The 10,292-nt window shown below is 42.8% G+C and overlaps 1 protein-coding gene across 1 annotated transcript; it reads right to left on the reverse strand.

Moving 5' to 3' along the window:
• Positions 1 to 1,946: 1,946 nt before the first annotated feature.
• LOC146679775 (uncharacterized) lies at positions 1,947 to 10,069 on the reverse strand. The gene is made up of 4 exons (XM_085450343.1): positions 10,052 to 10,069; positions 6,860 to 7,236; positions 6,642 to 6,693; positions 1,947 to 2,989 (listed from the first exon to the last, which is right to left on the reverse strand). Exons 1-4 carry the CDS (start codon positions 10,067 to 10,069, stop codon positions 2,297 to 2,299), a joined length of 1,140 nt encoding a protein of 379 aa, XP_085306469.1. The 3' UTR covers positions 1,947 to 2,296.
• Between the last annotated feature and the right edge of the window lie 223 nt (positions 10,070 to 10,292).

The following is a 10,292-nucleotide window of genomic DNA, read 5'->3' on the forward strand; positions in this document are numbered from 1 at the left end:
CATTTGGTTAAGCATGATTCAAACATTTGATTTTGTTTAACTGGTTTTAATTATAGTTACTTTTTGTGAACATTTGTTGCAGCATTTAAAAATACATCATTTATTTTCAAACTTTTATTTGATTTAGAGCATCATATTTGACCAACGTAAATGTTTTAATTTCATATAAAATAACTGAAGCAGTGAATTAAATATCTGAAATCTTTCCTTCCTTAAAAGTTATAATCCTACTTAAGTTATAGTGCAAACGCTTAAGCAACAAATATACTTGATGCTAATTAATTAATATTTCCCTTTGATGTTGCAACTATGCGGTCACTTCTTTCTTTAAACAAAATAATATTTTCCAGTTACAGAAATCATAAAGTCCAAACTAAAGTGCTACTGTTGCTATATGCATTTTATATAAATCATGGATGATGGTCCTGACATGAAGGAAGAGAAAGTTACAGGTTGCATCCTTTGACTTTGTCTCCGTGCCTTTGGGCGATTTTCAGAAGGACAGATGTTTCTGTTCAATTCTTAAATCAATTTTTTCAAACACAAACACTATTTTAAAGCTTCTAGAGAGTAAAATATTAATGATAATTATAATAACAATAATAAAAACAAAAGCTCTCAGATCCATCAAACCAAGCAGCAGAAAGAACAATAACTGAAGAGAAAACTTTAACCTTGTAGACTTCATTATGTTCCAGCTGCTCTACAGACGCTGTGACCTCGAACTTAAGCAGGTCGTAAAGTATGTGCAGCTCAATAACTTCATAATCAGACCCTGTGGTATTTAGGCAGCAGAACAACTAAGAATAACAACTACAAATAATGTTTTTAGGTTTCTGTTGTACTGCAAGGTTCTGTACAGGAGAACCAAACCAAGAGCAAATATTACGTCTCATTTACACCTGAGCACGAAGAGCCATCAACATTTAGCAAATTGAATCATCTTTGTTTAGATGCAAGAAGAATCATATAGAAATGAAAGAGTAGAAATAGAAATCCAGAGCAAAGATATCCTCTAATTCAGCGTAGCACATGTGCAGCTGCTGCGATTCACGTAAGCATTCGGCTCGTCGCTGTTGCAGATTTTTCTCTCGCTGTTCTGGCTCACAGCGCTGCAAACACAGAAATAAATATCCCCAAAGGTGTGAAAGGGAGCTAATTAGTAAGAGTATTGTTACTCTCCGCAGGAGTCGTCCAGCAGTAGAAATCAGTCCAATAACAAGGTGTGTAACATCTAGCAGGGTGACAGAAAAACCCAGGGTAACTTCTAAGGACCTCAACGTCTCTCTCACATTGTGTTTTTTAAACATGCTTCCATTTGTCACTTCAGTCTTTACTCTGAAATACAGGAAGAGAAATCATGGCTGAAACAATTTCTCATGAAACCAGGGGTGTGGTCCAACAGTCAGTTTGGTGAGGAAGGTTCCTAACTGAGAGAAGTGACCCAGAAGTATCTGTGTAGCAGCCACAATGAATCCAGATCATGAGCTTTATTAACTGATCAAAGTCTCTTCTTTCATCTTCTGTATCATTCAGTTTGCATTGGTAATGCCCATTATTGTAATGCTTTTTTAAGACGAGCAAAACTTTATTTCACTTTGGGTTAGCTGGGATAAGTGATGGATGGAGGGAATTTTACTTCAGCCACAGAAATCCTAAACAGGAAGGAGGAGCAGAGTTACAGTGGATCACTATCCAGCAGGGAAACAAGGTTTATTTCAATTTCTTGGCCATGAGTGAGATTTACTGAGTGGGCAAATTAGGGAGACGACACCATCAGATCCCGAGCCCTCCATGTGTTAATCAAGAGACGGCTGCTGTGCTACATCCATAAATAATGAATAAATTAGGAGCTAAAGCTAAAAGGACAGTTTATTTGTACCATCTTCACGTGAACACATTCAAGAACATCACAGATGAAGAAACATTAAAAACTTCCACACTACATAAAGCAAGAAAAATAGTTTTTCTTTCAGGTGGTTTCAGAAAAACAGAAACATCAAACATCTCCAAGACTCTCTTTGAAAGAACTAAAAACCTTTGTTCTCATGGTCCAATCATGAGTGAACTCCCCGATGAAGCCTTGTGTGCTAAAACATGTCAGAGTTTTAAAGGTTAAACATGAGTTTCCAAAACGTTTTGCTGGAGAACAATGAACTATTTGACTGAGTTTCAATCATTTACAGACGAGCAAAACCAGGACAGAGAAAAAAGGACAAAACTGACTCAGTAAAACAACAGAAAAGAAGATCCCATGTAGATCTGTATTATGTAGAAGTTCAGCCCAGCAACCAGTTCAGTTCAACACAAGTTTAAATGATTCTATCTGAACTCTGTGGAGCCTGATCTCAAGCTTTTTGAGTCTGACACAGAAACCAGAGGATCTTTCTGTGTCTTCAGATTCACTGTGATCCAGTGATGGGAGTGATTTCAGCCCTGAGTGATCACGCTGATGTTTGCACAGAGCAGACAATGAGGTGAATGTTTGGGCACATTGGTAACAGTGAAACAGTTTATTAGTAACGTGGGATCGTTTGTGTGCAGAGTATGAACTGAGATTCCTGAAGCTCTTGTCACACTGGTCACAGCTGTAGTTTCCTTCTATGTGTGTTCGTTCATGAATGTTACGATTACCTGACTGTGAGAAGCTTCTCTCACAGTGTCTGCACTTGTGTGGTTTCTCTCCTGTGTGGACTCGTTTGTGTGATTTAAGCTTCCATGCAGTGGTGAAGGATGACCCACACTGATCACAGAGGTGCTTTTTAACCCCACTGTGAATCAGTTCATGTCGTTTTAAGCGATGTGTTGTGGTGAAGCTTCTCCCACATTCTTTGCAGTATTTCAGTTTGTCTCCAGTGTGTCTACGTTGATGTACTTTTAGGGTCTTTTGCTGACTGAAAGTTTTTCCACAGAGGTCACAATGAAAGTCTTTCCCACCACCACAGTGATGACAGGGTTGAGAACTGGATCCATCTGTGTCGCTCTGCTTCTAAACAAAGACACAAAGACAGTGTAAGTCAGTCCTTCAACATTTGTATCCTGAACGTCGCCTGAAATAAAGAGCATCTCTGCAGACGTCCAACTACATTTGACTGTTTCAGTTAACACACTCAGTTTACTGGGCTGCAATAACTACAATACTACCACCATAATACTACAGTAATACTAAAATCATAACTGAAAGGAAAATCTGAATAATCACTCAGAGCTGCTTTTCCATGCAGTAGAATTGCTAACATGCTAACACAGTTTAATGAGCAGAGTTGTTCCAAAAATGATCCAAGATGGCGCCGCGTATTGATGCCCTGGTGCTTCAGTGCGTTACTTTTGTTTTGTTTTTGTGCATTTCTTCTGTGTCTGGGCACTCCTCTGGATACTCTTACACCAGAGAAGAGCTCCTTAACTGCAGGACTACAACGCCTGTGGATTTATTTCCAATATTTGTCGCATCTGCGGCAGATTTACTGCAGACTCTGATCAGGAAAGCGAGACGCCGAAAGAGAGGGAAGCGAGCCGGCGCACTCGTGCGTTTGAGGAGACGCGGACTGCGAACTGCTCTTCCCGGGATCTTCCTTTCCAATGTTCGCTCACTCGGAAATAAGATCGACGAACTGGCCCTGATGAGAAGCATGAACAGAGACTTTGCCTCCTCCTGTGTCTTATGTTTTACGGAGTCGTGGCTCAGTGAGAACATCCCGGACTGCGCGCTTAAGCTGGAGGGCTTCCATCTGGACCGGCAGGCCTCTCTCTCCGGTAAAACAAAAGGTGGAGGTGTCTGCTTCTACATTAATAGTGGCTGGTGCACAGATGTAACAGTGATTGCTCAGCACTGCTCTCCCTCTCTGGAATACCTTTTTATTCACTGCAAACCGTTTTATTCTCCGTGGGAGTTTGCTTCATTCATCCTGGCCGCTGTTTACATCCCGCCAGACGCGGATGCGCAGGCAGCTCAGTGCGCACTCGCGGAGCAGATTCTCCACATGGAGCGGACATACCCGGACTCTCTCATCATTGCTCTTGGGGACTTTAACAAAGCCAATCTGAGCCATGAGCTTCCGAAATATAAGCAGTATATTAAATGCCCGACCAGAGAGGAGAGGACATTAGACCACTGCTAAAGCACGATCAGCGGGGCCTATCGTGCGGTGCCCCGCGCTTCACTCGGACTTTCTGACCACGTCATGATCCACCTAATCCCCGCGTACAGACAGAGGCTGAAGCTCTCCAAACCTGTCGTGAGGACTAAAAAACTGTGGAGCAACGAGGCTGTGGAGGAGCTTCGCACGTGTTTGGAGTCTACAGACTGGGACACAATGAAGGCTGCTTCTAACAGCTTGGACGAGTTTACGGACACTGTCACCTCCTATATCCACTTCTGTGAGGACAGCATTGTGCCATCACGCACCAGGGTGAGTTATAACAATGACAAACCCTGGTTTACTCCTAAACTCAAAAAGCTGTGGCTGGAAAAGAGAAAGGTGTTCAGAAGCGGAGACAGGGACTGCTACAGAGAGGCCAAGTACAGGTTCACTAAAGAAGTGGACATTGCTAAACATCAGCACTCTGAGAAGATGCAGCAGCAGATCTCAGAGAATGACTCGGCCTCTGTGTGGAAAGGTTTTAGGAATATTACAAACTACAAGCCTAAAACCCCCCACTCCACTGACGACTTGCTCTTAGCCAACACCCTTAACGACTTCTACTGCCGTTTTGACGAGCCATCAGGCAGCCTTCACACCTCCAACGGCCCCAACAATAGAGGCACTTTGGACACTAATTCCCCCACCTCTCCCCCCTCCATAGAGCCATCACCACCTTCAAACACTTCACCTACAACACCCCCCTCCTCACCCCACACAAAGGAGGATTTCACACCACCTCCTCCCACCACAACTCTTCATATTCATGAAGCAGATGTGAGGAAGCAGTTCAAGAGTCTGAATGCTCGAAAAGCTCCCGGCCCAGACGGCGTGTCTCCTGCCACCCTCAGACACTGTGCAAACGAGCTGGCCCCAGTGTTTTCTGGCATTTTCAACTTCTCACTGCAGGCATGTCATGTGCCTGCCTGCTTCAAGTCCTCTACCATAATCCCTGTCCCCAAGAAACCTAGGATCACTGGACTAAATGACTACAGACCCGTGGCTCTGACATCTGTGGTCATGAAGTCATTTGAGCGCCTGGTTCTCTCCCATCTCAAGACCCTAACGGCCCCCCTCTTGGACCCCCTGCAGTTTGCATATAGAGCCAACAGGTCTGTAGATGACGCCATCAACATGGCCCTACACTTCATCCTGCAGCATCTGGACTCCCCAGGAACCTACGCCAGGATCCTGTTTGTGGACTTCAGCTCTGCCTTCAACACCATCCTTCCAGACCATCTCCGAGGCAAGCTTTCCCAGATGAATGTGCCTGATCCCATCTGCCGGTGGATCACCGACTTCCTGACGGACAGGAAGCAGCACGTGAGGCTGGGAAAGAATGTCTCGGACTCCCGGACCATCAGCACCGGCTCCCCTCAGGGCTGTGTTCTTTCTCCTCTGCTCTTCTCCCTGTACACCAACTGCTGCACCTCCACCCACCAGTCTGTCAAGCTAATCAAGTTTGCAGATGACACCACCATTATTGGGCTCATCTCTGACGGGGATGAGTCTGCCTACAGGAGGGAGGTTGAACGTCTGGTGTCCTGGTGCAGCCACAACAACCTGGTGCTGAATGCCCAGAAGACAGTGGAGATTATTGTGGACTTCAGGAAGCACACAGCCCCACTCCCCCCCATCATCCTGACTGACACCCCCATCACCTCTGTGGACTCATTCCGCTTCCTGGGTACCACCATCACCCAGGACCTGAAGTGGGAGCCCACCATCACCTCCGTCATCAAGAAAGCCCAGCAGAGGATGTACTTCCTGAGGCAGCTGAAGAAATTCAACCTGCCAACACGGACGATGATGCAATTCTACACTGCAATCATCGAGTCCATCCTCACCTCCTCCATCACCGTGTGGTACGCTGGAGCCACTATCAGGGACAAACAGAGACTGCAGCGTGTTGTGCGCTCTGCTGAGAAGGTGATTGGCTGCAGACTCCCATCTCTGCAGGACCTGTACACCTCCAGGACACTGCGGCGTGCAGCTCGGATCTCAGCTGACCCTTCTCACCCTGGACACAGTCTGTTTGACCTGCTCCCCTCAGGCAGGAGGCTCCGGTCCATTCGCACCAGAACCTCTCGCCATAAGAACAGTTTCTTCCCCTCTGCTGTTGGACACATGAACAATAACCATATGACTGTTCCCGCCACTAACACATGATCCTACGCTGTGTCACTGCATCATTCCATGTTTGGCACTGATCACCACCTGCACTCATGTATATATCTATCTACGCAGCACTCTTAATTCTTATTCTCATGTATATATCTCATGCACATATCTTTCTACATAGCACTTTTAATTCTTATTCTTACTTTTATTTTTTCATGTCTATTTAAGTGCTATTTATGACACTATGCTTGCACTGAAGCACCGCAGCAATTTCCTAATGTTGTAAACCTGCTCAACATTTGGCAATAAAACCCATTCTGATTCTGATTCTGATCTGAAACAGTCAGGCTAAAATGACAAGATAACAATATAAATACATACCTCACAGTAGCTGCACTTGTAGAGTCTCTTTCTGGTGTGGATCTGTTGGTGTCGTCTCAGGTCACGTGGAGATTTGAAAGTCTTCTCACACAGGTCACATTGATAAGGTCTCTCCTCAGTGTGGGTAAACGTGTTGTTGTAAGTGTGCGTCTGTTGTAAAGTATTTGCCACACTGTTCACAGCAGTACACATCATGTCTGGTGTGAATGCGTAGGTGTGTATTTCGGCTCCCTCTCTGGCTGAAAGTTTTTCCACAAATGTCACAGCTGTATGCCTTAATTCCAGAGTGGGTAACTAGATGCTTCTGTAAGTGGCTACTGTGAGTAAAAGCTCTGCCACACTGATCACAGCTGTACGCTTTAACTCCACTGTGGATGAGTTGGTGTTGTTTTAGGTAACCCTTCAAGGAAAAAGACTTTCCACACAAGTCACAGCTGAACGGTCTCTCTCCAGTGTGGATGACCTGATGCCGTTTTAGTTTAGCCCTCAGAGTAAAACCCTTCCCACACTCGTCACAGGTGTGTTTTTTCTCTCCCTTTCTTCTGTGAGGTTTGTCGGCCTCCTGAGAGCGCTGACTTCTGGCTCCATGTTGGTCCTGCAGTGACAGAGATACAAACAGAGGCAGTGAGTGAAATGCAGTCGTGGAACAAACTCAACCTTCAAACTCCATTAACACTAGTTTTAAACCTGAAGGTGGAGCGTGGCACCAAACACCTTAAAGGTCTCTTATCCCCACCTGCTGGTAGTTCTAACACATTACATCCAACCTGCTGTTAAAGATAATTCATGACTGTTCAAACACTAAAATCATGCACACACACACACACACACACACACACACACACACACACACACACACACACACACACACACACACATTATTTTATAATTTAGATCATTTTGTTGTTTCCTATTACATATTTCTATAATTTGTATAGATTTATACAGAATTATTCAGTGATAATAAATCCTATGTTTGTTTATTCTAAAGGAACCCCGTTAGCTTCCACAACAGATGTTGCTCGTCTTCCGTCAAATACTCACATAAAATATTACACAATAAAGTGGATTCAAGATATCCACATAATTTCACTCTTACATCCACAGTGAGGTTTCACAATTGTTCAAATATAAGCAATCAATAATAATAATAATAATAATAATATCAATAACATTGAGGCACATTACACAAATTTCAAAAACAAATCATGTCTTACAATATTTACAACAACTAAAAGCTCTGTAAATCAGCTTTTAAGTGTTCATTGAAGTTTTGAATAATTCTCTAATTTTTTAAGGCAACTTATTCCACTTAAAAGTTGCTCTAAATGTAACAGTTTTACAAAACGTTACTTTTAACTCGAGCATTTACTAAATTGCAGTTTGTTGAAAACTGTGTAATATGATGATGTATTTCATCTGGATACTGCAGCTGAGCAGAATAAATGTGGTGTGTTTAACAGAATTGCTTTCTTTAGAACTACAAGTAAGCCATAGAATATTTTAGCCTGTACAGGAAGCCAAGAAAGGTTATTATGCATGTTATCAATATTAGTATAGTATGAACATCTTCACACTAATCTGGACGCCTTATTCTGGACTAACTGAAGTCTGTTAAGATCTGTCTTATTAGCTGCTGACCAAATGATTGAACAATACTCCAGATGAGACATTGCTAGTGCATTAATGACATCTTTCATAATGAAGAAGTGATACACAAAGAGCATTTCATAGCCATAGCTATGCCTTGTCGGCAGAGTTATGTGACATTAGTGATGTTTGTACTTTCAGCGTTAACTTGGTTTTAAAGCCTTTAAAATATACGCCGTTCAATAGTCGACCTTAATCTGACAGAGAATGTGATGATTTTGTGGATAATTAAAGTCAGTCATATATCCACAAACACAACAAGCTGAAAGTCACTGATGCTGCTCGGTTTGCAGTCCTGAACATCACGGCACAAGCAGGATTCACTGCACTGTTAATGTTAGCTGTGTTATATTGCTGCCTCTGTTCGGTGGTGTCGAGCCAAACGCACTTTAACGTGTGTTTGAACGAGCTGACGGTTCACTCGTTAAGCTGAAAGAAAGATGCTTTAATCACAGCAGTCACACATGTGTCCACTGCACCATCTGGAACTCTTCTTGTTTACACTCGTAATAACACAAACACTAAATCCTGCTTCTCTGGTGCTGTTGTGTAGCAGTGTGTACACCTGAGACTGTCACCTGTCTGTCTGTCCTGCACTCTCTCTCTGTTTCTTTCTCTCTGATTGTGGAATAAAAGTATGAACATGTGTTTATAAGTTACACTTGTGTTTGAATCCTGCAGCTTATCACACATTTGATTTCCATGTGTGACAACTGCAAGTGTCCAGAGTGAGGACAGACTGAGGGAGCCACTGCTGCACATCATCTGTGAGGCTTTGCAGCCCTGATGATCCACCAGGACAAACTCAGCAGTGTGTGAGGAAGAGGAGGAGGAAGAGCCAGCAGCAGCTGACAGATGGAGAGAATAGACAGACTGTTCCCTGTTTGTGAAGGACTGCTAGGAAAGTTTAACATAACTGTCTGTGCTGAATCAGTCTTATTAGGTAATGTTCAAATAATGTGATCATCCCAGTGTTTTCAGTGTGGGAGAAAGTACTCAGGGCCTTCAAGTTACACACTATGAAAAGCAGCAACAAGTTTAATGTTCAGAAACCTAAAGTCAGTATCAGCAGCAGGATGGAGCTAAAAATAAATGTTGGTTTCAGTTCTATGAAGCTTTGAGTATTTTGGATCAGTGGCACTGCTGTGTTTGTTGCATCATATTGCTGTAACTGTTTATATGCTTTATATATTCTGAGCTACGTTGATCTATAGTGTTACATGATACACTCTCAGAAATAGAGAGAGAACAAGGAGAGAGAAGAACATTTTTTTTAAATGTTCCCTTAAAAGTACATTACTGGTCTTTAAAAGTCCAGAAATGCCCCTTTAAAGGTTCAATCTGAAATAAAGTACAAATCTGTATTATAAAATCTTAAGCAGCAACTTCTCCAGGTTCCAATATTTATGCAATTCTCAAACCTTTTGGCCACGACTGTATAACCTCTTCTGAAGTTTAGTGGATATTATACATGGTTATGCTCAGGATGTGTCGGCCAGTTTCCACTGGAAACGCCTTTTGGTTAAACTGTCAGCGAGGAATTTGCATTTGCACTGTTACATTTTTATATAACTTTAATGCACATAAACAACAGCTGCTTGTTTCAGTGAAAATACATTGATGGGTTTTTAATAAAGTTGTGCAGCTGTAAAGTATTTTGTCTGGTGTAAATTCTATCGTCAGCTACATCGTTATGGCAAATGTTCAAATGTATATGGTGATAAATATCTTTGGTCATATGGTCCTGCTCTGTCTGTCACCTTCTGTGTTGAGCTCATTGTTTCCTCTGTAGTGGCTGAGCTGAGTCCAAGTAGCTGAAAATGTTCCTCTGCTGCTCCGTCAGACTCTCCTCCTCCTGCTGATCAGCTGGGACACAAAACAGATCTTTGTTAGGCTCCACACTGCACTGAAGAGTCAAAGTGTCTCATATGTTCATCTGACAAGTAAAAGAACACATTTTTGTTTCCCGAGGTGGGCAACTTGTTGGAAACAAACACAAAA

The sequence above is a fragment of the Copadichromis virginalis genome, unplaced genomic scaffold (assembly GCF_057382275.1).
Source record: "Copadichromis virginalis isolate Kocher_CV1m ecotype Utaka unplaced genomic scaffold, C_Virginalis_male_GT1.1 unmapped_scaffold_1, whole genome shotgun sequence".
Taxonomy (NCBI): domain Eukaryota; kingdom Metazoa; phylum Chordata; class Actinopteri; order Cichliformes; family Cichlidae; genus Copadichromis; species Copadichromis virginalis.